The 26,299-nt window shown below is 44.3% G+C and overlaps 1 protein-coding gene across 2 annotated transcripts; it reads left to right on the forward strand.

The window, feature by feature from the left end:
* The first annotated feature begins 1,183 nt into the window (after window positions 1-1,183).
* MXD1 (MAX dimerization protein 1) lies at window positions 1,184-26,299 on the forward strand. Of its 2 annotated transcripts, XR_009357296.1 has the most exons (7): window positions 1,184-1,477; window positions 2,231-2,330; window positions 6,190-6,219; window positions 21,617-21,731; window positions 23,345-23,504; window positions 23,757-24,000; window positions 25,442-26,299. XR_009357296.1 is itself a non-coding variant. In XM_059187904.1 (6 exons), exons 1-6 carry the CDS (start codon window positions 1,405-1,407, stop codon window positions 23,942-23,944), a joined length of 666 nt encoding a protein of 221 aa, XP_059043887.1. In that variant the 5' UTR covers window positions 1,185-1,404; the 3' UTR covers window positions 23,945-26,299. The 2 variants fall into 2 exon arrangements, 1 of the variants encoding a protein (XP_059043887.1); XM_059187904.1 differs by having other exon boundaries at window positions 1,185-1,477; window positions 23,757-26,299.

The raw sequence follows: 26,299 nt of genomic DNA on the forward strand, positions 1-26,299 counted from the left end.
TTTTTAGTTCTGTGTATTTCTACTGGTACCCACCCCCCACACACCATTTATATTGTACAGAGGAAGTTTGTTCGTTCGTGGGGTTTGTGTTTTTTTGTTTTGTTTTGTTTTTTAGTGTTTTCATCTAAAATTAAAAGGGAAGGAAAGACCCGGAACGAGATTTGGGTCAAAAAATCTCGGGATCCAACGCTGGGGATTCTGTAGATGCAGTAAGTTTTTGAGGGAGTGATTATGCCTGCACTTGGGGTAAGGCTGGGGAGTGCCAACAGAGACGCGCAGGGCTGTAAACGGCTGCCCGATTCCGCCGCTTTCTGAGGAGAAAAAACGCTGGGCGGCGAGCATTCAACGCAAGGCAAGCTTTTTCCTTCAAGCCCCACAGCCACGTGGCGCCGGCGGAAGCCCCGGGCCCACCAGGTTGCCGGCGCCGCTCTCGCTTCAGTGGGATTCGCAGCGGGGCCCACAGCCGCCAGGGAGCTGGGAAGCCTGGAACCTCTGGGACTGTGGCCGCCGGACCAAGGGCTCCGGCCAGGAATCCGAGCAGGACAAAGAGCCCAGGCGACGCGCGGTGCCAGCCTTCACTCGAAGGATAACCGGCAGGCTCTCGGAACTTTTCCCCGGGGACAGGTCCGGGCAACAGGTCCGAGGCGGGGCCGGGATGGGCCGGACGGAGCGGAGCCCAGCGGCGGCGGTGAATCAGCGCCCGCGCCCAGGTCAGCCCTCCCAGCCAATGCCAGATCAGGGGAGGAGTGGCGGCGCCGCTGATCACCAGCCACTCAGGGTTCGCTGGGCCCGAAGGATGGTGGCGTCATCGTAGCTGGGAGGTTTCAGCCAGCTCCACCAATGGGAGATAGGCAAAGTGGCTCGCTTTCTGTAGCTCTGGGCCAATACTAACAAAGCAAAAGGGGGTTGTCGGCATAGAACCAATGGAAAACAGGGAAGGAGCACGAGGCGGAGTTGCGAATCCTGTCACCAATTGGAAAGGGGGGGTGGAGCCCGGGCCTTGTCAAGCGTGACCAACCAGAGAGAGGAGCGGACTCTAGGGGGCGGGGCTGTAATGCTTTTCCCCAATCGGACAAGGCCAGGGGCGGGGCATTCTTTAGGGTGCCCAATGAGGAACGCAGCCGAAGCGGGCCTGTCAAGAGAAGGGCCTGGGGGCGGGGGGATGGTGAGTCGGAGATAAACACTCCGCGGCGGTGGCGGCTGCTGCTCTTCTTCGGGTTCTGTCACGGTGTCGGCGGTGCCCAGCTCACCGGACCCCCTTCGCCGCTTCCGGCGAGCGTGGTCGGCAGAGAGGCTCTCTCAACCCTGCTCTGCGGGGTCCACAGCAGGGCGCGGGTGTCCGGCGGCGGCGGCGAGCCCGTGGGCAGTGGGGGTTGGTCCCGTGGCTCCGGCCCCCGGTGCAGAATGGCGGCGGCGGTTCGGATGAACATCCAGATGCTGCTGGAGGCGGCTGACTACCTGGAGCGGCGGGAGAGAGGTGCACGGGGACGGGAGGGGTCCATCCCGAGCCGGGGCCGGGGGCTCTGAGGGACCCGGCCGCGGGGTAGGGGCGCCCAGCCTCTCTGGGGGTGGTTGGAGGCGCAGAGACCGCGACCGCGAGCGCTCCCAACCCCTCCAGCTCTCCCCACGCGCGGTCCGAAGGGAGGCCGCTGCTGCCCCAAAGGCAATGAATGAGGGTGGGGAAAGGGGCCGCTGCCTACGGAGTCCCGAGCGCTGCCCCCCCCCCACCGCAAAGCAAATGGGGTGCCTGGGGTCCTCTCGGCCAGACCCTTGGTTTACCCCACCGGGGCTTGTCCGGAGCGGCCCCCAATTGGGCCTGGCGCCCCGTCTCCCAGCTGGAGGAGCAGCGATTCCCCTGCGCGCCCTCTTCCCCGCCCTCTGGGTTTCGGGTGTTTGCCCCGCACCTTCGCCCGAGGCTGGTCCCACTTAAAGCACGCCAACCTGCTGGACGTTGCCAGTGGGGAACCCAAGCTCCATGAGCTCAGCGACTTGCTGTGTCTTTCTCAACAATGAGCAGCTGGAATGCTTCTTACACCTGCTCCGAACTGAGGGTATTCACACAATTTTAAAAAAAAAAAATCATTGTTCTAAGAATTCCACCTTGCATCGTTTGTTTCTTAACACAATATTCTTTTAATGAAAAATAAAATTTAAAAAGGAAATACTGTAGAGGGGAGAGAATATTGAATGTTCTAGGCTCATTCATTAACTGGATCCTTCGATTTTCTAGAAGCTGAACATGGTTATGCCTCCATGTTACCATACAATAACAAGGACAGAGATGCCTTAAAACGGAGGAACAAATCCAAGAAGAATAACAGCAGTAGCAGGTAATTTGGTAAATATTTCTCTTTCTCTCTTTCTCTTTTAGATTGCAGATGATACAAACTGCAGAATGGAAGTTGTCTGTTGTGATTATAACCCAGTAAATACATTAAGTAGGGATCATGATTCAGTCAGGCACACATGGTCTTAAGCCATTGGAGGAAGGAGCCCTTGTGTTTGAGTTGAGACAGAAGAGAGAAATGGAAGTGTTTTACATTTCTTTATGAACTTTTAAACTTTATTTTGCTTTTCTTCCCTTTTGGAACAAAAATCTATGGAAACTTCCAGTGAGATTAGGAACAATGACAATATGTTGCCTTCAGAAATCAGATTAAAGGCAGGTTTTTTTTATAATTGGAAATGCTGGACATTATCCATTTCTTTTACTTTTCATAGTGAAGATTTTATAAACATGCTAAAGTATCCAATTTAGTGTAGGTGGTAAGATTTCATATTTGACATGTAAATGAAATGCAGTGGTTTGTCTCATAAACTGTTAAATCTGTTTATAGTGGCAAAGAGGAATGATGGAGATTAAGACCTGCCTTTTTGGTGATGGAAAATTAATATTAAAATATTAATATGCCACAACCCTTTTATGTTAGCCTTCTAGTTCTTAAAATCTGTGAATTTCACTAGGAAGTATGTGGTTAATGATCAGTGAAATCACATTAAAACCCTGAGTATAGTTCATGCTACCTATGATGTACTCTATTAATGTTACTTTCCCCTTTTTCCCTTCTTTGCCCTTAAAATATAAGTTAGCTAGGAAATCTGTTAGGTCTATTTACTTATACCTTTCATTCCAATAGTCATTCACATTTTCATCACTGACTTAGAATCCTTATTCCTGGCTGCAAGTAACTGTATTTGGTTAGCCTCTGTGGCATAATACAGACCACTCAAAGCCAGGAGGTCCCATTTAAACCTAAAACTCACTTGCTCTTACTGCTGCTTCTGTCCTTGACTCTTCCCATTGTACTTGGTGTTGGCAGAACCACAGGATGTGAGCCACACACATGTGCTAAGCTCTTAAATAAGAAGGCACCTGAGGGATGAACCTGGTAATTAACAACCTCGTGGCTTTTCCTTTCCCTCCCATGTTTCACATTACTTGAAGGTGGTAGCTAATAGATCTGTGTGTGGGTATTAAGGGCCTATAAGAAGAATGTTAATATTGACTTGCAGGGGGATAAAACAATTTAGCTATGTTGCATTTTGTTACAGTATTCTTTGAATTTTGTTTGGAAGAACTTTGAAGCCTTTTTGTTTATTTTTCCTGAAAAGGGTACTCCATTTGTTACTTTTATTCTTGTCCACTCATGATTTGGAAGGAATTGTCCACTCTGCTAGTCAAGGCTTAATCTTTAGCACTTTATTTTTCCCTAAGTTTCATAGGAAAGTTTGAAGAGGTTCAGTGGTGGGGAGAGGAAGAGAAAGGGATATTGAAAGAGAAGCAGGCTGGTCCTCAAAGGTGATTAGGAAAGAAAAATAATGATAGTTGAGAAATGCAAGCCAAGAAACAGATTCTTTCTCTTTACTATCCGGTGCTATTATGGAAGAAATAGCTATAACTACTGAGTTTTGGAAAAGCTGTCTTCCGTTAATGGGTTTGGTTTGCTTTCCATGGTTACAGACCAGAGGCTATCACAGTTTCCCATGTTCTTGACCATTAAAGAATTAGTGTCATATCCTCAGTGGTGCAAGGATCTCTGAGAGAGACCTTAATTAAACCTGGACATGGCACCAAGCAAACATGAAGCAAGAGTAGGTGGTTTTGTTTAAATGTGATCAGGTAAGGAATGACCCTTACCTTAGCAGTGAGACATCGCCCCAGAGAATGCAGTTTGACCCCTTTGATTTAGACTTCTCTCCAAGGCCATGTATGGTCAGGATTTTGCAGTGAGGTAAGGCAGACACTCAACCGACTGAGGCACCTAGGTCCCTGTGTTCAAGACTCTTAAGTAATCAGATAAGATCTGTAGTTTCCAAAACTGTTCAAAGTCTAGAAGGAGTTGTCCTTCCTATGGAATTTGTTTAAAAGTTTATCTTGGGGATTCAGAATTTTTCTTGTATGTAGCTTCAAAGAATCCAGAAATTTTAGCTAAGAGTGCCCTGCATGCTATTCTCTGTAATCAGAGATGATATGCTTTCAAATACCCAGCCTTCTGTCCTCCACCACCTTCCTGGGATGGTCCTTGCCCACAATTAAATAGGGAAATCCTGACCAACTGCTGTCATATACTTTCATGCATTTAAAAAATCTGTCAGACTTTGAACTTGTTATTCCCTGTTAAAACTAAAATGCCACATGCTTTAAAGCCAAAGGTTTGTAGCGCGGGCCCAACTTGTTAACTGTGATATCCTGCCAGCCATTGCAGGAAGTAAATCTTCAGAAAAATGTAACTGAAGAAGGCTAAGGGAAAACCAAGCAAATCAATATAAAGCTTTTACAGTAACCAATTTTGAGGTCCTTTACCTAGAAAACAAATACTCTAAAACTTAAAATACTGTCATTATTTTCTCAGTTTTCCTCATTAATAAAAATTGGTGTCCCAGGAGCCTTGTGGAAGAGAAGTTTTATTGCAGGATTGGAAATGTCTCATTCTGAGACTACAAACCCCTACACACACCCCACCAGCCTTCTCTGGTGTGAATGAACTTGGGTGTGATTGCCTCCCCGGTATAAATGAGTGGTGGAGCATTCACAGAGGTCCTGTTTTTCTGTGATTACCGTGAGAATTTCTCTGTAGGCCCAGAAGATTCTGGCCTGAGCCAGGGCACTGTCTCCTGAACTGTTTAGATTCCAGAGAATTTCCATGAAGAAAAGTCAAGATTCAGCTCCTTTATAACGCTGGGAGGTTCCTCAAATTTATAATTAGGGAGGAGTTGTGTGAGGAGGACACTGTAGTGGCCATATTGACTGGCTTCCTGTGACTTCTGTGGAAATCTGTCTATAAATTCTTAGACCAGGCCTTATATTCAGGGTCAGCTATAAACACTTTAATAACAGGATTTCACATCCACCACAGCTTTCGTCCAAGGCTCTCTAATCACTTTTACAGTTGCTACCTCATTGATCTATGTGTGTTGAGTAGATAATTGACACTAATTTTTACTCCCATTTTACAGAGGGGTTAATCAAGGACAAGATGGTAAAGGATTTTATTTCTTCTACAGCACCAGTCAGTGGCAAAGCTAGACTTCACAATTCACCCTCACCGAAGCTTTAAACCAATCCGTATCGTCTTTATGTGGAGCTCAGTTTTAGAAGCCCTTTCCCGAAATCCCTGGGAGCTGTTCACCAGTAGCGTTTTTCAGGAGGGTGGACATGATCAGATAATTATGTCAGGGAGTAGAAAGATTGAGGGATGAGGGATTATTTTTATCCACTTAAAATTGTATCCTATTGTTAAGAAACTTAGCATAAAAATTTGGTGTATCTACTCATCTAGAAAAACTGCAGGATTCAGGGGGATGACACCACCACTCTTCTACCCTCAGCCTGAAGAAAGCTTCTTCACTGTTCTAGAACCCGAATTCGCATCACATGGCACAGCTGTTTTTCTCTTTGTATAAATAGACCCCTTTTATTTCCTTTCTTAAAATGGATTACATTTCCACCAGGGATTGCACGCCTCTTAAGTTGGCCACTTGTCCTTGAACTCTATTTTACACATTTACGTTTATCTAACTCCTCAAAGGAACTGATTTGTGTAGCAGAGCCCACTAAGTTTTCCTTCCCTTTCTGTTTTCTCTCCTGCCAACTCTGGAGAGAAAGAAGTTAAAATAACTGTATTGGTGTTGAAGCAGTCCTTTAAGAGCAGAAGAATCTCACTTTTTTCTTACTGTTCCTTCTTTCAGATCAACTCACAATGAAATGGAGAAGAATAGGTGAGTTGGGGATTTGGGGGTGGGATGGGGGTCTCTTTGATATGTCCTCTGATTTTGGAGATATGGCTGTTTTTTCTTGGCTCTTCCCATAAGCAACACCTGATATATGAGTTTCCTCTAGTCTGTTGAGCAGCGCTGCCCCTAAATCACTTAGGTAGACGAAGGGCTTGCAAGGTTCCAGAAACCACACTCCCACCCCTCACTCTTGCCACCTGCTTCTCCTAAGGAGCGCCTTCCTGGGTGACTGTTTCACAGGCCAAAGCATTTTAGGTCATGAGCCATGTTTCCACAAATAGTGTTTTTTAAAAAAATGACATGCTGCTGAATATAATTGGTAGTTCTGTCTTAAATCGTGTACACACCCAGATATATATAAATATACATACATATGTGTGTGTATTTACAGTTTACTTGAGAATAAAGATTCTCAAAATTCAGGCAAATATATGCATAGCACGAATTGGAGATGGTGATTCACTAGTGGAGGCCTGCCACCCTCCCTGGGATCCATCTGGCTGAGCCTGAGTTGATCTCTCTCACCTGGATTGCCTCTTGCTGTTTGTTTGAATCTTTAGTTTTTAAATTTGGTTTGCCCCTTCTTCAATGATGTAGCCTAGTGGATCTTGACTCTGGTTGTACTTAGTCACTTGCGAAGTTTTTATTTTAATGTTTTCTTAAAAATAGTTTTGTATTAAATTACATTTATTCACTTGGGGAGAAGGAACAGATTTTATTTCTGCCAATTTTATAAAAGAACTTCTAGAAATCTTCAAATATATGAGAACAAATAATGTAATCGAGTTCTGTGTATCCATTACCCAGCTTCAACCATCATTATCATTTTGTCAATCTTAGATAATCAAAACTACCCCTCTCCGTGGAGTATTTTAAAGCAAATCTTTTATCTCTAATAAAGACTTAAAAAAAGAAATAACCACTTTTACTATGCTGTGGTGGGAGGGAGAATTAATAGTCATTCCTTGCGGGGCTTTAAAAAAGGAAAGAAAGAAACCAATGCTCAGACCTCACCCCTAGCAATTCTGCTTTAATTGGTTTGGGTTGAGACTCTGCTCTAGTACTTTTTTTAAAAGCTCCCCAGGTGATTCTCATGTGCTGCCAGGGCTGAGAACCATTGAACAAGCTTCATTCTGGTCTCCGAGCGCCCATCAATTTGAAATACAGGCTACCGTTCAGACTGAGTGGCTTTCTCGGTGCTCTGCGTGAGCGAGATGATGATGGGTAGTGATGGTTCTGCAAATACATATGGTTATTTCATGCAAACCTTCTTTGAAGACGGAGCTTGCCTCTGAAAGTCAGGATCTGAATGACCCATTCCACTGGGAAAGGGCAGACCTGACTTACTGGAAAGGAGAAGGTTGGAACAGGGTGAACCCGTAGCGTGACTCCGCTGAAGAATTCCGTGTGTGCCTCACTGCACACGTGCTCCCATCCCTCTTCTTCCCTTTTAATTATTCTGTGATTGGGACTGTGTTTGAAGTCAGAGCTTCCTTTATGCTTTAGGGATTTCCGGCTCATGAATTGGGAACTCAAAAGTATCTTTTAAGTTGGAAAGGTAGTCAGATGTCGCCTCTCTTTCTCATCTTTGGATTCTCAGCTTTCTGCCTTGGGGGTGAACTGAGTAAACTGGGACTCTTTCTGCTGAAAAGTCTTCTAGTTCTCCCCCACCTTACTTAGGCATTTACTTTTTTATTATTCCATTAGACAGTCATTTTGTTATGAAAATTTTACCCCTTTGGATAAGGGCTTTTGCACTTACCACTACTTTATGCTTTTTACCTATGCAAGAATGCCACACAATGTCAGTTTTCCTTTTTAGCCATTCAGCCGCGTTTATTTTTTGCCTCCAGTGTCTCCAGAATTTGTGCTCAGTACTAGGTATTAAATGAGTTCACACTGGGGGTATTAGATCAGCATGATCCCCATCCGTGAGAAGTGTAGTCTGTCTAATGGGAAAGACGGAGAGACCATCTCAATGAACACACTATGTGCTCAGATTGAGGTATACATGAGAGGCTGTAGAGGCAAAGAATCCAGAAAACTAGATTTGGAGCCCCCACTGAGCAAGCTGCTTCTAATTCACACAGCTTCCGTGTGACCAGTCCACTTTTGCTTGCTGAAGACTTATCTAGTTTCCTTACTGTCCTTTCTTTTTTGGAATTCGGTCTTTTAAGGTCTTGATAATTCTTTCTCTAGTCCAGAGCATGTGAACAGAAAAGAAGGAAGTAAAGACTCAAATTTCTTAATTTAACCAAACATTGGTTGCTGCAGTCCAGGAGAGGAACTTAAAGTTGCTCCGTTTTTCTCCCCATATGAGTGTAGATGCTTAAGAATCTTCGGTTTTGAAGACGGCTGAGCAGCCACTGTGGTCATCTCCTGGTTTTAGTAGTTGGTTCCCATAAGAGAACCCTGCTTTGCCAAGTGCATGTGCACTTTAGCCATTTTTTACCTTAAAACATCACATAGAAAGATTGACATGACTCTTAAAAAAAAAACAAAAACCTTAGGAAAAGAGCTTTCAACAATGGGAATTTGTTTTCCTCTTTGATACCGCAGAGTTGATTATGCTTGGGTTAGATTTTTAAACAAAATCCTTTTCTGTGGCACTTTAGAGATTCTGAGTAATTGGTCTTCATCAGGACTCCACTATGAGGACAATATACTCAACATTACCACTTCACTATCCTTGGTGTTGGTAGGAAAATACCCCACCTCCACCATTCTAGAAGGCTTGTATTTTCCGTTCTCTAGATGAGGCATTCTGGAGGCCTGAAGATTCTGGGTCCTAAGGTGCTGGGAATACAGAGTCTGATGAAGCCCATGCTCCCGGGGTGGAGGGTTCAGTTTATCAGTTTAGATGGGAGCGGCTGTCACTCCGCCGGTGCTTCCCAGAATTGTGACTAGGCCTTGTGGATCCAGCCTCCTCAGGAAACACTTTTGAGTGTATGGTTTTTCTTTTTAAAGATTTTTTTAAAAAATTTATTTAACAGAGAAAGAGGTCACAAGTAGGCAGAGAGGCAGGCAGAGAGAGAGAGAGAGAGGAAGCAGACTCCCTGCTGAGCAGAAAGCCCAATGCGGGGCTGGATCCCAGGACCCTGGGATCATGACCTGAGCCAAAGGCAGGGGCTTTAACCCACTGAGCCACCCGGGTGCCCATGGTTTTTCTTTTTAAAACTAATCTTACAGGGGCGCCTGGGTGGCTCAGTGGGTTAAGCCGCTGCCTTCGGCTCAGGTCATGATCTCAGGGTCCTGGGATGGAGCCCCGCATCGGACTCTCTGCTCAGTAGGGAGCCTGCTTCCTCCTCTCTCTCTATCTGCCTGCCTCTCTGCCTGCTTGTGATCTCTGTCAAATAAATAAATAAAATCTTTAAAAAAAAAAAAAAAAAAAACTAATCTTACAGGGACACCTGGGAGGCTCATCAGTTAAGCATCTGCCTGCAGCTCGGGTCATGATCCTGGGGTCCTGGGATGGAGTCCCATCTCAGGCTCTCCACTCAGGAGCAAGTCTGCTTCTCTCTCTCCTTCTGTGATCTTTCTCGCACTTGCTCTCTCTCTCTCAAATAAATGTAATCTTTAAAAAAAAAGAAAAAAAAACAATCTTACCAAAAATTTTGAGAACTATAGAGAGTCTAAGAACAATTTAAATCATCCATAATTCTAGCTGCCAGAAGACAGCAGTGGAACTTTGAAGTGTATCGCCAAAGTTGCTTTTGGAAAATGACTTAAAAATATAGTTTAGGGGGCGCCTGGGTGGCTCAGATGGTTAAGCATCTGCCTTCGGCTCAGGTCATGGTCTTGGGGTCCTGGGATCGAGCCCCACATCGGGCTCCCTGTGGAGAGCCTGCTTCACCCTTGGCCTCTGCCTCTCTCTCTCTCATAATAAGTAAAATTGTTAAAAATATATATATAGTTTAGGGTAGAAAATTGGGAAGTTCCAAAAAGCACAAAAAATATAAAAATCGCCTGTCCTAATTGCAGTAGTAACAGCTGCTAATATTCCTACTAAGTTCTGTACCCATCTAGGTTTTGTGCATGCCTTTTTTTTTTTTTTAATCAACATGGGATCCCACAGTAAATAATATCTATCTTCTTTTCAAGCTACATTATCAATATTTTCCAGTGTCAAGTCTCCTCTAACATTACTTTTAGTAATGTTTAGTAATGTTCTCTCCTACAGATGGGTGGTAACTCATATAACCAGTCCCCTGCTTTAGGTTCTTTCCTGTATTTGGCTAATACACACAGTACTTCCTTAAACTACGTCGTAGATAAACCACTGTCCACCATAATTACATCCTTAAGGTGAACTTACAGTTGTGGAAATAATGATAGACACATTGTTAGGGTTTTCGATGTGACTGCTGATTGCCCACCGGCAGATTATCGGCTGTATTTTCCTTACACCTTCACAAGGTGATATTATAATTGAAGACCTTTATGAAGTTGATACGTAAAAAGTAAAAACAGACAACTTGTTTCAATTTGCATTTCTTACGTCACTAGCATAATCAAATCATTTTCTTACCTTTTTGTGTTTATGCTGCCTGTTAATAACCGTTGCCCAATTTTCTACTCGGGCATTCTTTTTCCCCTTACTTTGAAAAGATTTTATATGTGAAGGATATATATGAAAGAGATTGCCCCTTTGAGTATCATATTATTGTCCAGTTTATCATTTCATTTAACAGAATCCATTTTCTCTCACTGTCTGAACTTGCTGCCTCTATTGTATACTAAATTCATGTTTGTGGCTGAGTCCGTTTCTAGACTGGTTCTTCTGTTCCGTTGATCATCTGCTCTGCTCTTCCTCTGCCAGTGAATATTGTTTCAGTCATTGAGGTTTTACCATGAACTTCGAGATCTGGTAAAGCAAATCCCTACTCCCTTGTCCTTTTATTTCTTTTTTTTAATTTTACCATGTTGTTAGCTTTTTTTACTAGTTTATTTTTCCCTACGAATTGTATGGTCAACCCATCTCCACAACATCCAAATCCTTTTGGGACTTTCAAAATCAAAATCTAATAATTTTAGTATAAATGAACCTTTTAAAAGTTCATGTTCATGGGGTGCCTGGGTGGCTCAGTGGGTTAAAGCCTCTGCCTTCGGCTCAGGTCATGATCTCAGGGTCCTGGGATCGGCCCCATGTTGGGCTCTCTGCTCAGCAGGAAGCCTGCTTCCTCCTCGCTCTCTGCCTGCCTCTCTGCCTGCTTGTGATCTCTGTCTGTGAAATAAATAAATAAAATATTTTAAAATAAATAAATAAAAGTTCATGTTCACGTATTAGCTCTTTCCATCCAGGATTTGGTATATGACTTCATTTATTCAGATCCATTTTCTCTCTGAAGTTTTATAGTGTTTCCCTGTACATCTTGCATATTTCTTTTAAGAGGTATTCAGACATACACACACATATACATATATATACATATATATAAATTTTTAAGATTTTATTTATTTATTTGACAGAGATCACAAGTAGGCAGAGAGGCAGGCAGAGAGAGGGGAGGAAGCAGGCTCCCTGCTGAGCAGAGAACCCTATGTGGGGCTCCATCCCAGGACTCTGGGATCATGACCTGAGCCAAAAGCAGAGGCTTTAACTCACTGAGCCACCCAGGCACCCCAATTTTTAAATCACTATTATATTCCCATTGTAATTACTAATTAACTCTTATTGGAATATAGGAAAATTTTGAATCTTGTTGTTATATGGCTTTGTTGATAATAATTCGTCTGTTTTCTGGGAATTCCTCTGGTCTCAATGCCTTTCAATAACACTTTAGCAAATGGACACTGACTGCATATAAGCTGTAGTCAGTGGGTCAGGAGTCAGGTGCTAGGTTGGACTTTTTTTCAAAAGAAGGCTCTGGAATCTTCTTTAATAATAGGCACTCGTTTTTCTGGAATGGTACATATGCAGGCCTTGCTGGAATTAGGCAGCTAGCTGGTCTAGAGAGATTACCTCTGCTAGAGTCTTCTGACCCCATGACAAAAGATTTTTGTGTGCGCTCTGTGGGGAGGACTCAGCAGCCTGATCTAAGCTATTATTTTCATTTGGTCTAACAGTATTGCAGTAGCCTCTGGTCTGGAATGAGAAATCCCTGCAATCAGGTCTCTTCTGGCGATATTCTAATTGATTGCAGGTCCCTATCATTATTTCCACTTTCCAAATGGCCAAGCTCCTCCTATCGGAAGAGGGTAGGGGTGTAACATTTGCATCAGGCCCGAGTTGTGGTAGGCATTGCGCCACTCTTACTGTTTCTGAACTTTCTTGACCACATTCAGATTTCACTCTAGAGTGTTGTAACGAATCTGCATTGCTTTGTTGCCACATGGGGCTAAGGGCATGGCCTGGTTATTACAAAGAAGGGATGTAGTTATCAGTGTGCAAATCTGGTCTACATTGAAGGTAGAACACCCAGATTTGTACTTCTAGAATCTGTTTTCCTTGGACTATACCTCTTGGATAGATGGCATCTGCCCTTGGACAAACTTGGAGAGGGGCGCCTGGGTGGCTCAGTGGGTTAAAGCCTCTGCTTTCGGCTTAGGTCATGATCCCAGCGTTCTGGGATTGAGCCCCGCATTGGGCTCTCTGCTCAGCAGGGAGCCTGCTTTCCTTCCTCTCTCTCTGCCTGCCTCTCTGTCTACCTGTGATCTCTGTCTGTCAAATAAATTTAAAAAAAAAAATTTTTTTTTTAAAAAGAAAGAAAAGAAAAACTTGGAGAAAAGACCTATGCTGCTTATTCAACTAATTTCCAGTCCCCGCTGGAGCACTGGGGGCACTGCCTGACTTTTTGTCATAAGCATTAATAGTCTCTGGAAATTGGTCTCTGGAAAGGACATATTAATGAATATACTATGTATTTCATACTTTTAGTGGAGAAGTGATCTTATAACTTCAAAATGTAGCCACCGTGAATTGCTGTTTATGCCTTGTTCATCAAGTGACCTGTTCCCATACTGCTAGCATATAGAACTATCTCTGTATCTTTTATAAAGATTCCTTATCACAATTATCAAAAATCTTTAAAACCTTCCTAGGTTCTAATTAAGTTGGTAATAGTGATGCATCTGGCAATTATTTATAAAGGGATCATTTTCGGGAAAGGAGGAGAGTCCTTTTTTTCCCCTCAAAGCATGACTTGTAGTCTTCACCCGGACCTTTTGTTTGACCAGTTGAAGGCTCTGTTCTTAACCCCAAATCTGGAGGAAGGATCTCTTGTGACCTGTAATCACTTTTAGGGAGTAATTTTTGACCCCATGAGATGATTTGTTTCTTCTTATTCTATACTAAACCTTTTTTTCTCACTATACAGCTCATATGTAGCATATCTGAAATTTTTATTAAACCTCCATTTATCCTGTAGCATTTATGAAGCTATTTAATTGGCTAAATCTGTGCCCATACAAAGCTAGGAAATAAGATGGTGAAACTTTACAGTTAAATCAGCTATTGTTTATTGTTTGCTTTTTTTCCTTTGGTGAAGAATATGAAGCCCAGTTTTCTTTTCTTTTTTTTTTTTTAAGACATCTATTTATTTATTTGACAGAGCGAGAGATCACAAGTAGGCAGAGAGGCAGGCAGAGAGAGGAGGAAGCAGGCTGCCCGCCAAGCAGAGAGCCTGATGTGGGGCTCCATCCCAGGACCCTGAAACCATGACCTGAGCAGAAGGCAGAGGCTTTAACCCACTGAGCCACCCAGGCGCCCCATAAAGCCCAGTTTTAATGAAAAGTAGTTCTCAGTGAGGTACTGTGTATCTTTGTTAGGTAGGGCTTTTCCCAAAGAGAAGGGACCTGGATTGCCTAAAATACCAGATTCTACTCTCAGATCAGCAACTGCAGATACATTGTTATTTCTGGGCTCCAGTGGATTAACATGAAATGAAGGTCTTGATCTTTCCTGTTACTTGGTAATGAAAGAACAATTGGCTATGTAGGAAGTCTGTGTGTGAATGAATGAAGAAATGAATGTGATCTATTTGGAAAGGGAAAAAAACAGGTTCTGATGTTCTGTGGAAGCTTGACACCTTGTAAGTCAAGATATGGGTGAGGGAAAAGAAAGAATAGGCTTTATAGAGGGCAAAGGGGAGCCTGTTCTAGAACTTTTGGTGAGAGCTGCTATTTGTAATAGCCTGAAGGTAGTTCAGATCAATAATTCTTCAATAATTTGTTTACTTTTGTTGTCCAACTAAATTTCAAGAAGCACCAAGGCAGGGACTTGATCTAACTGAGCATTGTATCCAAGTACCTGTGAAAGTAGCAGTACACAGTAATCCTCCCTGGGAAATGTAGTTGGAGTAAATGAATGAAAGAGTCAAGTGTATGTTTCCATATTTCTACCTGTGAACTTACTTATCTACCCCCTTCACTGGCTGCCATCCTGTACACTCTGTTCTCACCTTCTAATTCTTTGTTCTGTCCTATACTTGACTATGAAAGGAAAGCATTCAGTTAGACCTTCAGTTTAAAAAAAAAATCTCTGACAGTAGTCCTCCCTTACCACGCAGACACGCACATATGTCCTGTTGGATACCATTCCCACTCCTGACCATGTTCAAGTCAGGAAGAACTTTTTGGGTAACCTAGCAAATTCAGGAGCACTATCAGATGGCACAGTCTACTTCTGATCTTACTCTTTTCCCAGTTTATTCCCCAGTTGACAAATCTGTTGGCCTGAGAGGGAGAGAGACATGGATAGACTAGAGGGAGCTTAAGTCTGGGGGCAGAAATAAAGTGAGAAGCTTTCAGAACTTTCTTTTTTTTTTTTTTTTTTTTTAGATCGTATTTATTTATTTTGACAGAGAAAACGCAAGTAGGCAGAGCAGCAGGCAGAGGGAGAAGGAGAAGCAGGCTCTCCGCTGAGCAGGGAGCCCGATGTGGGCCTCAATCCCAGGACCCTGGGATGATGACCTGAGCCAAAGGCAGACGCTTAATCGACTGAGCCACCCAGGCGCCCCACATTCAGAACTGTCTTAAGAGCACACTGGCTGGCCCGGGTGCCTTCTGTCAGTGCCCAAGCTCTGGTATGTGGTAGTGCCTCAAGCAGCCCAGAGCCACCTCATTAATGACTTCCTTTCACTTGGGTGTTTAGTTTTCCATAATTCATGGCTGACAAGATTTAAGGAAAATGGACAACAGTGTGCTATCAGACAACAGTGTGCTAAATATGAAATATAAATATTTTATATTTAAATATTTAATATATTTGGAATTTATTTTGATGTCCGTCTCCCTACTTCTCTATTTTCTCAATAATTCATTCCTTTCCCAAGGATTTGCAGTGTTACCTCTGTTATATGTTAAATTCATACCTATATCTTCAGTCTGTTTCTGGGAATTTTTTATTCTGTTCACTTGATTTGTCTGCCCATTCCTTTATTTTTTAATTATTAAAGCTTTATAATACAATTTAGTATCTGGTATAGCACATTCCTTCTCATTCTTCTTTTTCAAAAATCTGGCAATCCCTTATACCTGTGTTGTTCTAGATGGAGTTTAGACTCCTGTAGATTCTACAGGAGTCTAAACTCTACATGAGTCCCAGCATTAAGAAGAACATTTAGGATTTTTTTTTTCCTGGAACTAGGTTTAATTTGTGGACAGACTTGGGCAACATTGGCTTCTTTGCTTTTAAGTTTCATATCTAGGAGGGTGCCACTTTTTTCCATTTACTCAGATTTTTTTATGTATCTCAGCAACGTTTTATAGTTTCCTTCCAAAGCTGTTTTAAGTTCATTCTTAAATATGCTCTCCTTTCTTCTTGCTGTTGTTTGAGAGAGATTGTAGGTGCTTTGGCTATAGACAGCACACCCAGAGATGTGCTTGGCTTTCCAAGGTCAGTATTTGCAGCTGTATTTTCTTTGGGCTGTTGAAGGGCAGCGGGAGCAGGGAGGGTCGGGTACTCTTCAGCGCCCCCCGCCCCAGCCTTGGGCTCCCTTCTACCCAACACCACATGACGTGTGGCCAAGAAGTTTTTTCTATTGCATGCATTAACTTTATAAGATCCTTGCTGAGTTTTTGAATTTTTTAAATTCCAGTATAGTTAACCTAGTGTAATAATTAGGTTCAGGTGTACAATATGACTGATTCAGCACTTCCACACATTGCCCAGTATCCGTCCCAAGTGCCCTCCTTAATGCCCCTTGCTGGTTTCCCTCCTCCCCCACCCGCCTCCCCTCTGGTAACTGTAGGTTGGTTCTCTCTAGTTAAGAGACTTGTTCTTGGTTTGCCTCTTTTTTCTTTTTTGCCTTTGCTTGTTTGTTTTGTTAAAACTCCGCATGTGAGTGAAATCATACAGTATTTTCTTTCTTTGACTTATTTCACTTAGCATTATACTCTTCTAGCTCCATCCACGCCGTTGCAAAGGAAGATTTCATTCTTAGGGTAGAATAATACTGTGTCGTGTGTATATTTATACCGCATCTTCCTTATCCGTTCATCTGTCTGTAGACACTTGAGCTGCTGCCATACGTGGGCTGTTGGAGAGAATTCTGTTGTTTATAAGTTGTTTTGAATTAGTGTTTAGTTATTTTGCTCCAGTAGTGCGATTGCTGGATCATAGGGTAGCTCTATTGTTAACTTTTTGAAGAACCTCCACACTTTGCCACAGTGGCTGCACCAGTTTGCATTTCCACCAGCAGTGTAAGAGGGTTCCTTTTTCTCCACGTCTTTGCCCCCACTTGTTGTGTTTTTTATTTTAGCCATTCTGAGATACGAGGTGGTGATGAGTGAGGTCAAGCACCTTTTCATATGTCTTTTGGCCATCTGTAGGTCTTCTTTGGAGAAATGTCCATTCGTGTCTTCTCCCCATCTTTAATTTGATTATATTTTTGGGGTGGTGTTATATCAGCTCTTTATATATTTTGGGTACTAACCCTTTATTGGATATGGCATTTGCAAATATCTCCTCCCATTCAGTAGGTTGCTTTTGTTGATGGTCTCCTTCACTGTCCTTGATTTTTTTTTTTAATGTAAAAATAGTATCTTTAGCATAAGCAAGATCTGTATTGCCATAGAAAATAGGTTACAAGTGTTTACTTTAAGGAAGACTTGGATTTTTACCAGATAGCCTCTATCTACCTAGTGAGACACTTTGAGTCCCCTTTTGATTTTCAGAGGAATATTATAGTGCTATCCATATCTGTTTGTTCCCTGTAATTGTTGGTCTACAGAAGAAGCTAGAGGGACGCCTGGGTGGCTCAGTTGGTTGGACGACTGCCTTCGGCTCGGGTCATGATCCTGGAGTCCCGGGATCGAGTCCCGCATCGGACTCCCGGCTCCATGGGGAGTCTGCTTCTCTCTCTGACCTTCTCCTCATTCATGCTCTCTCTCACTGTCTCTCTCTCAAGTAAATAAATAAAATCTTTAAAAAAAAAAAAAAAAAAAAAAAAGAAGAAGCTAGAATTGAAAGAATAACTGCTACCACATAGCAAACACTCCTGTCAGACTCTGGCCAGGGACTTCCATACCTTGTCCCAGTTAATATACTGGTGCTGTCAGGCATGGTGTTCCTGTCTGCTGCTGAGGAAGTTGGTGCCACGTGGAGTGAAGGGATTAGCTCAAGGTCACCTAGGAAGTCAGTGGCAAAGCCAAGGTCCCAAACCTTTGCTCTTCTTACATACGACACTGGCATTTGGTTGTATGGTGACTATTAAAAGAATTAAAAACAAAAATAGAATTTGAGATCCTTTTCAAAATCTTAAAAACTGTAGTTTGTATCTAGTTTAGTTATCCCTAGTCACAGGGCACACTGGATTCTAAGCATTACTGATTATAGCTCAGATCAAAGATTGGTCTCTTTATGCCACTGTAGACCAAAGGTGTATCTGTCCCTTCAGAATAATTAAAGCAGTATTTCTGAAGAGTCAGCACATGAAGTTTGTCAAAGTTTATGACCTGGGAACAAAGCAGTTGGATCTGCACAAACAGAAGAGGCAGCTGGGAGCAGGAGGGAGCCAGGACTCGGCACAACCCTCTTCTCCTGGGGGCGGGGAGCTGGGAGGCAGCTCTTGGCAACCGGTAGAGGACTGGCTGAAGAAGATGGGACTGGGAGGAGGTCTCAGTGGGGAGCAGACTGGGGTATGGAGTAGCTTCCTGTTAAGTACGAGTGGTAGAACCTCTGCTGGTTCCCCAAGGAGGAGGTAGACCTGGTTCAAAACGGGATACTGATCCCCCTCCTTGAGGACCACAGCCCTGGCCAGGGGAGTTGTCTGGACTGGGGAGGAAGAGCTGAGGCAGGTGCTTGTGTTACTTGCTCTAGATCCCGTGATTCCTGGGTGCTCTCAAGGCCGGCTAAAGGGTTCCAGATCCTGGGTGCGGCATGCCCGTGTGTGTCTCAGGGTTGAGGAACCTCAAGGGCAGCTTTTACAGAGGGGTCTGTTGGCTTGTTTATCTGGTTCGGGAGTCGAATTTTGCTATTACATGACAGAACTGAGCGCACTCCGTAGACCTCACCCCTCCCCTATGGCTGGCCCAGGTGCCAGCCTGGGGATGTCTGCAGGCAGGTGGGCAGGGCAGCCATTGGGCACTTGAGGAGGCCAAGGCAGGCACTACTAAGGACAGAAGTTGGCTTTGGATCTCGACAAAATTATGGGGAAAGTTCTGGTCTTATTTTCATAGAACCAGGCCAAAAAAACACACTCAATGTACACGTATTATCCTTAGCTTGAATTAGTCAAATGGCTTTTTTCTAGTTTCACAACTTGAAGTGTTCTTTGGAAAAACCCACATTTGGGTAGTGAGAATTATACTTTTCTGGGCTAGACTCCCTATAGAACTAGAAATGACGATGCATGGAAAGATGACTTTATTATATTTTTATCAGTAGACAAACTTCCTAAAAAATTTACATACTCATATTTGCAATAAACCCACATCATAAAATGACTAATAGGACTCTGTTCTGAATCATGCTGTCTTTGCAGGTAACAAGTTAAATTGAAAAATGTCTGCATCTAATTTTTGAACTCTTTTTCCTCACTTGACAGTTTGTTTATAAACTTTGGGAGAAATAATTTGGATAACTGTATAATTGACTTTATCTTCTCATGGTGTTTCTTATATGATCTGTTTTCATGACTCTTCTTGAATGTTATCATCCAAGGTGAATAGGTCCATTTTACACACAGGTTCTGCTTTGCTTTTTCCCGCCTGCAGTGGTAGGCGGAGCATACCTGTCATGGGACCCTTTGCTTGTGGCCATTCCACACGGACAGGGTTTCAGGGCAAGTGGAAGTCTTACCAAAGAGTAAGGCATTTTTGTGCCATTAAATCTTCCTAGCTCAAGAGCAAATGCTGTGCTCTTCAAATCTGTCCAGGCTTCAAGGGCCCTCGGAGAGTCTAGGACAGCTCCTAGCTCTCCTCTGAGAGCTAGACAAGGAAGGAGGCTTGGAAGCAGATGAGACACGGGCTCATCAGGATGTCTAATGTACCATTTGTTAGGTCTGCCTTGGGAGGAACATCCCGAAGTCTTGGTATGAAGGGTGTGAAGGGACTTCCTTGGTTGTTATCATACATATGGACCTCTTGGAGCTTTCTGAAGCCATTTTTACTTTCGCTAATATGGTCAAAAATTTTAAGTGGTAAGGGGAGCAAATTAAGCTTTAAGGTTGTCTCCCAGTTCAGCTGGTACCTCCCAGGCTCCTAGGAACTCCACTCTGGGTGGTTGTGTGTGGGCTGTGGGCATGTATCAAAAACCCCAGGAGCCGGAGCACTGTTGAAGGAGCAGAGGTGGAGGAGAGATGGACTGTGTCCTCCAGAAACTTTTATGGTCTAGTTGAATAGTGATGCAACCCACTCAGCAGACATTTATTAAGGAAGTGGGAGGGGGAGGCACCATAGTAACTCAGCAGTGATTAAGCAGCAGTCCAACCTGAGGAGTTTGCAATGAATGAGTGGTTAAGTAGCAAATACCAAATGATTCCAGCAGAACAGTGAATGTCCCCTTGACTAGCAAATACCAAATGATTCCAGCAGAACAGTGAATGTCCCCTTGACTAGTATAAACCAGGAAGTACTCAAAGTGGAGGAATCACAATGGGTTGGAATGGCCTGTGAAGGCTTTTAGGATGTGGTAGGCTGAGGCAAAAACTCTGAATCCTGGGTGTTTCTCCCACTCGCGGGATCTGCTAGGTTCCCGACTAAAGCACAAAGAAATGAAGTGTTAACTTCCAAAACTTTAGGGACTCCGGTCGGTGACTAAAGATCTCTCTTGAGGGGCTCACTGCAGCTTCTGCCTCCCCCAGGCTTTCTCCCTTCCCGCTCTGTCCCACTGTGCCTCTGGGGGCCCCCTCCGGGGCCCACATGTGGTTACCTCTAGCTGTTCTGCATGGCTGTGTAGTGTAGCAATGCTTATGATGTGCTTGCTCTTTTTAAAAGATTTATTTATTTGACAGACAGAGATCACAAGTAGGCAGAGAGGCAGGCAGAGAGAGAGGGAGAAGCAGGCTCCCCACTGAGCAGAGAGCCCAATGCGGGGCTTGATTCCAGGACTGAGATCACGACCCGAGCTGAAGGCAGAGGTTCAACCCACTGAGCCACCCAGGCGCCCCTCATTTTCTTTAATGTACTTTTTGAACAGTTTACATAGTTGAAAAGCCAAAAGATACAAGTCATTCAGTGAATATTACCTTATTCCCACCTCTTTCTTGACTTCTCTCTCCTTGCTGTTAGATTAGTTTCTTACTTATTGTTCAAGATTTTATGTCTATAGAAAAAAACATAATTACTTTTCCTGTTTTGTCCAGAGATGGCATGTTGTATGCATGGTATGGTATCTTGCTTTTCTTCATTTCACAATGTATCTGAGAGTTCTTTCCTGGTAGTAAGTAGAGCACATTCTGGTTCTTTTCATAGCTGCATAGTATTCCGCCGGATAGCTACACGATACTTTTTTTAACCAGGTCTCAATGTTAGTGACTTAAGTGGATTTTATCTTTGCTATTCTAAAGCAAGCTGTAATGAGTAACCACAAAGGCCATTCATGTGTGTTAATGCTACATACAGCAGTGCTCGAGTTCTAGTGGCCCATGAATGGGAAAAGAAGAAGTATGGATTGAAAGGATTCAAACCCTGGCATGTGCTGTCAGGTCACATTCAAACCCAGAAACTTGGATATAACCTGACAAATATGCCTAATAAGAGTAGATCTTAGTCCCTTCCCTAACACACCTGTATTATAAAGAGATGAGAAAACCCCAGTTTTGGCTTCTCTATGGCTTTCACCAGAGTTGTCCAATGTCCAAAGATGTTTGTTTGACCAGACGTCATTGGTGGTGTTGGGCCTGGGCCTGGGCAACTTCCTACTCTTTTAGAACTTGTTTTTCCAGAGGGCCTTCTGGCGCACTGTGAAATTCTCAATGCTACTGTGACCTTGTTTTTTTAGGCGGGCCCATCTTCGCTTGTGCCTGGAGAAGTTGAAGGGGCTGGTTCCGCTTGGGCCGGAATCAAACCGACACACTACATTGAGTTTATTGACAAAAGCCAAATTGCACATAAAGGTAAGAAGATCCTTGGGATTCGTTTTTAGCTTTACCTGTCCATTAAGGATTTGTCTGTTAATGAGGGCTAGCAAATGTGTATCATCCTCCAGCCTGCCTCTTTGATGATCTCAGGCATCCCAAACCAAACATGTCCAGAACCCAACTCAGTATTTCTCACCCTTGTGTAGCAGCAGTTAAAGGGTCCTCTAATTGTCCGTTTGATTAAGCCAAAAACTCAGGGTCAGCCTTGCTATCTCTTGCTCTGTTAGCCATATCTGAGTCCTCTCCAAGACCTAAATATTTCACAGGCTAACTCCCATTTCACCCTACCATCTACTGCAGTGAACTCCTCAGAGGCCTCCCTGTATTCCTCTAGCTGCCTCTGAGCTAAGCTCTGTGCTTCCCAAGAGTAGTCCTTCCAAAGCCCAAGTCAGCATGTCACCCTGTTTAAAACTCTTCAGTGGCTCAGGGCAGACTGTCAGCAGGCCTGCCGCAGGCTGCATGACCTGGCCCTTACCTGCCTGTACAGTGGCATCTTGGGCCCTGTGCCCTTTCAGCCCCTTGCACTTGTCATGCTCTCTAACCACAGGGCCTTTGTACGTGCTGTTCCCTCTGGTTGGTATGTTTTCTCCTCCTTTCTTCACCTAGTTAACTTCTTGTCATCCTTTAGATCTCAACACAGGTATCACTAGCTCAGGGAAGCCTTTCTCGACCTGCTTACGTCCTTCCTGTGACAGTTGAGCTATTATTGGATATCTTTCTCTCTCTTAGCACTTATCACAGTTGTCATCTGACCATGGTTTGTGTGACTGTTTGGTTGTCTCCATTGTCGGAGGAGGGGACGAGGTCTTGATGCTCACCTTGTATCCCTAGCACCTCCCAGAGGGTCTGAAACAGGCCGTGTGTAGCACGTAGCTTGAAGAGCAAAAGGTGAGAGAGTAAAGTGGTAGTCAGACTGCCGCAAGCCACAGCCGGAGCTCACTGTTTAGCAATAACCCTTTAGTCACTGTTGGACAAATGTCTCCTTAATTATGGTTAGTGACCTGCCTTCATGACAGTTCTGGAGGGAAAAAGAACCTCTGTCTAGAGCAACATAACCACAGTTAAACAGATTCATAAAAACAAGTGGTCTTTGGAAATACATTTAAGCTCTTATGTTGGACAGTTTGGAATCAGGACTTGCAAAGACTGTTTCCTGCTACTGAACAGAAGTTAATTGAGATCTGGAATAACTCAGGTGTTGATATCATTAGAACACGGAGCTGACGAACCCTCCTTCTGCATGGCCGTGTCACAGCTCCCAGCCCGAGGAGGGCTGTAGTTCAGAGAGCGGTGCTCAGGGTGTTCCCCACAGACCTGGGGGGCTGCTAGCTCTTCCCCAGCCTTAGAGGGGCCGAGCTCAGCCCCCAGATCCCTACCTGTGACTGTGCAGGTAGCCACAGCGAGGTTGGTGCCGCAGAGCATAGCCAAAGGTAGGAGGCCCCCATCCTGCCCTGGGAGAAGTCAGACAAGAGACACCGAAGGGCTTCTGAGGAAAACCAGCCTGTCAGGGGGCTCGAAGGCAAGATGCAGAGTCCTTGCCCATTTGGAAGTTGGCTGCGGGCTCCAACAGCTCCCCATTTGACTTGCAGAAACTTGAAGATTGTGACAGAAAAGCCATCCACCAAATAGACCAGCTTCAGCGAGAGCAGCGGCACCTGAAGCGGCAGCTGGAGAAGCTGGGCATCGAGAGGATACGGATGGACAGCATCGGCTCCACGGTCTCCTCGGAGCGCTCAGACTCCGACAGGGGTGAGCACCTGCCGTGTGTGTGTGTGTGTGTGTGTGTGTGTGTCTGTCCCCAGAGGCCACACCAGGGAGGAACAGAGACCTGGCCCCCTTGAGCTGTCGCGATGTCCAATCACTGGACTCCCAGTGACGAGTCCCTCTTCCTCCTCGCACTCCGGCTGGGGCTCCAGTGCAGGGCCTGGCAGGGCTGGCTTGGCGGTTGGGCCTGAGCATCCTGTGGCGTGCCTCCACCCGTGTCTCTTGTCCTTCCCGCAGAAGAGATCGACGTGGATGTTGAAAGCACAGACTATCTCACGGGCGACTTGGACTGGAGCAGCAGCAGCGTGAGCGACTCGGACGAGCGGGGCAGCATGCAGAGCCTGGGCAGTGACGAGGGCTACTCCAGCTCCAGCATGAAGAGAATAAAGCTCCAGGACAATCACAAGACGTGTCTGGGCCTCTGAGAGCGCGGGGTCGCCGCGGCTGCCTCCCGGAGGGCTCTGCCGGCCGAGTGGATTAGGTAGCGTATCAGACCCAACCACAGTCCCCTTGCACGTCAGCCTCCGTGTACCACCTGTACCAGAACCAGCTCTGTAAACGTTTTCCAGGAAGTGCTTAGGATGGTGGGTTTCTGATTGCATCCACTAGTTTCTCTTTCTCTCCATAAAAATCCGTCTGCCAGACTGTACATTCCAATCACTCTGAAGCACCCAAGAATTCTCAGACCGAATAAGCAACTTTCACCACCCAGCACTCTCCCCCACCTTATTTACTGTCCCCGGGTAGTCTAGCATACCTGTCTTAAAGTTTTCTGGCTATGTTACTCACCTAGCAGGAATGTCCGAATGTGTCTTGTGCTTAGGAAATGGAAGGAAACAAACTTTTAAAGTTGAGATCCTGATCTCAGAACTCCAAAGTAAGCTTTGAAAGCGGCATTTAAGAGCACTTCACCGTGGACCTCACCCCAGTGAGGAGTCAGGAACACCTCCAGAAAACACACCCTTCACCCGCTCCCCCTGCTCACCCCGCCCCCCACCCAGCCGCGTGTGGATGGGAGCAGTAGTTTTCGCCTGGAAGTGGACACCATGCTAGAGCACGTCTTTGGGGTCGCACAGCTCATGCAAGCTCCAGCAGCGTTTGTTGTCACAAACAGGACGGTACAATCTCTTTGTGTGCGATGTTCTTGGGACTGCGCTGCATACTGCTATCCCAAGGCACGTTTTCCCCTCAAAGTTTGTTATGCTACTTGTCTCTGGAACATTTTTTTTTCCTACCTCAGAGATAAACGAGATCTCCATTTCCCACTTAAAACAAAGTGATTATGCCTTTTTTTCACCCCAAAATAAGTGACATTGGGTCCAACTCTAATCTATTTTCCTATTTAACTTTCAGCAATAACTGAGCTTTGGCACTAGCTGAGCTAGTGTCCATCATCAGTGAAAGGAAAAGTCCACATTTCTACCCTGTGTTGCAGGTGAACAGGAGGGGATGGTACAGTGTTATTAGAATTCCTCTCCTTATTTTTGGATACACCCAGAAACTTCTTTATGGAGGCTTCTGGGGTTGCTAGTTTAAAAGGCTGATCTTTCTTTTTGGTTATGATTTCTCCCTCAAGTGGTCTCCCACTTTGTAGCATTTTTATTTAAGCTAAAACAGAGCACATGTATATGTACATAAGACACATTAAATCTATAAATACTATTTATTCATTTTATATAAACTAATGTAATGGAAAACAAATTCTTATGACTTTGTGCTTTTATAGATGTTCTAGAAACTTTGTATGTAGGTATCTACAAAATTGGTTCATTCCCCTTAATATTTTTGCATTCATATTTTTGAGGTCGAGGTTTTCAGCCTCTGGCAAATCTTTTTCATTGAATTTGAACCATTTGTAAAACCTGTGATGCTGAAACAGAGTGTGTGTCACAAAGTGACAAGAACATTCCTAAAATCCACAGACGCACTGCAACCTAAGGGCTCCACGGCTGAAGCAGCGGCAGGCGGGTGGCCGCCCTGAGCCCCCACTGCCTGTGGTCTCTGGCCCCCCAGCCTCGCCTCGCCTCCAGCGCCTCCAACTTCTACACGACTCAGAGTTCAAATGCGCTCCACGCGGAAGCTCATTCATTAGAGTGGTCTAAACAAAGCAAGATTGTTTTTGTTCTTTCATTTTAATGATTCTAATGTATTAAAATTTTTAATTGGAAATAGTCGATTCTTTAAATGATTCCAAAGTCATCTGTACTTCTGTTTTTGTTTTGTTCTGTTTTTTTTTTTTTTTTTTTTTCCCTGAATTTCAGCTTTTGGGGGGAGGGGGAGGGCGGGGTAGGTGACACAAAGGATTTTTTTTTTTTTTTTTTTTTGGAATCTTTTCCAATGACCAGCTGAAGATTTGCACTGAAATACAACTTGTATGCCTTTCGCATTTTTAAAGCCTGCTTCCTGAATTTAAGCAGAGTGATAGTGTTCAAAGAGCCAGCTCAGCCTGTAACATGTTTGAAAAGATGTATCTGCACTTTGAGGTCCCTTTCGAATGCCATTCGCTAGACCTCTCAAGCGTTTTAATTGCTACATTGAAGCCCGTCACAAGGCCAAGATGCTGGATGCCAAATGGCATCGAAAACTCAAGACTTTGGGCAAAGCTGGTGGGCTTGCTTTGGGGGAGGGAAGGGAACAGAATTTGTGTATTTGTTCGATTTAGAAATAAGGCATCTGAGAGATGCCGTTATTTTCTGTGTTTAAGTTAAACTGCATTTTTGTCTTTTGGTTGAAATCTGAAATGTACTGTCCCAATATAAAACAGTAATTATTTGACCTTT

This window comes from Mustela lutreola, chromosome 9, assembly GCF_030435805.1.
Source record: "Mustela lutreola isolate mMusLut2 chromosome 9, mMusLut2.pri, whole genome shotgun sequence".
Lineage (NCBI taxonomy): Eukaryota > Metazoa > Chordata > Mammalia > Carnivora > Mustelidae > Mustela > Mustela lutreola.

Coding starts and splice junctions, on each gene's coding strand:
- MXD1 (XM_059187904.1), top strand. CDS start 1,405: ATGGCGGCGGCGGTTCGGATGAACATCCAGATGCTGCTGGAGGCGGCT. Junction 2,331..6,189: donor AAGAATAACAGCAGTAGCAG/GTAATTTGGTAA, acceptor TCCTTCTTTCAG/ATCAACTCACAATGAAATGG. Junction 6,220..21,616: donor AATGAAATGGAGAAGAATAG/GTGAGTTGGGGA, acceptor TTGTTTTTTTAG/GCGGGCCCATCTTCGCTTGT.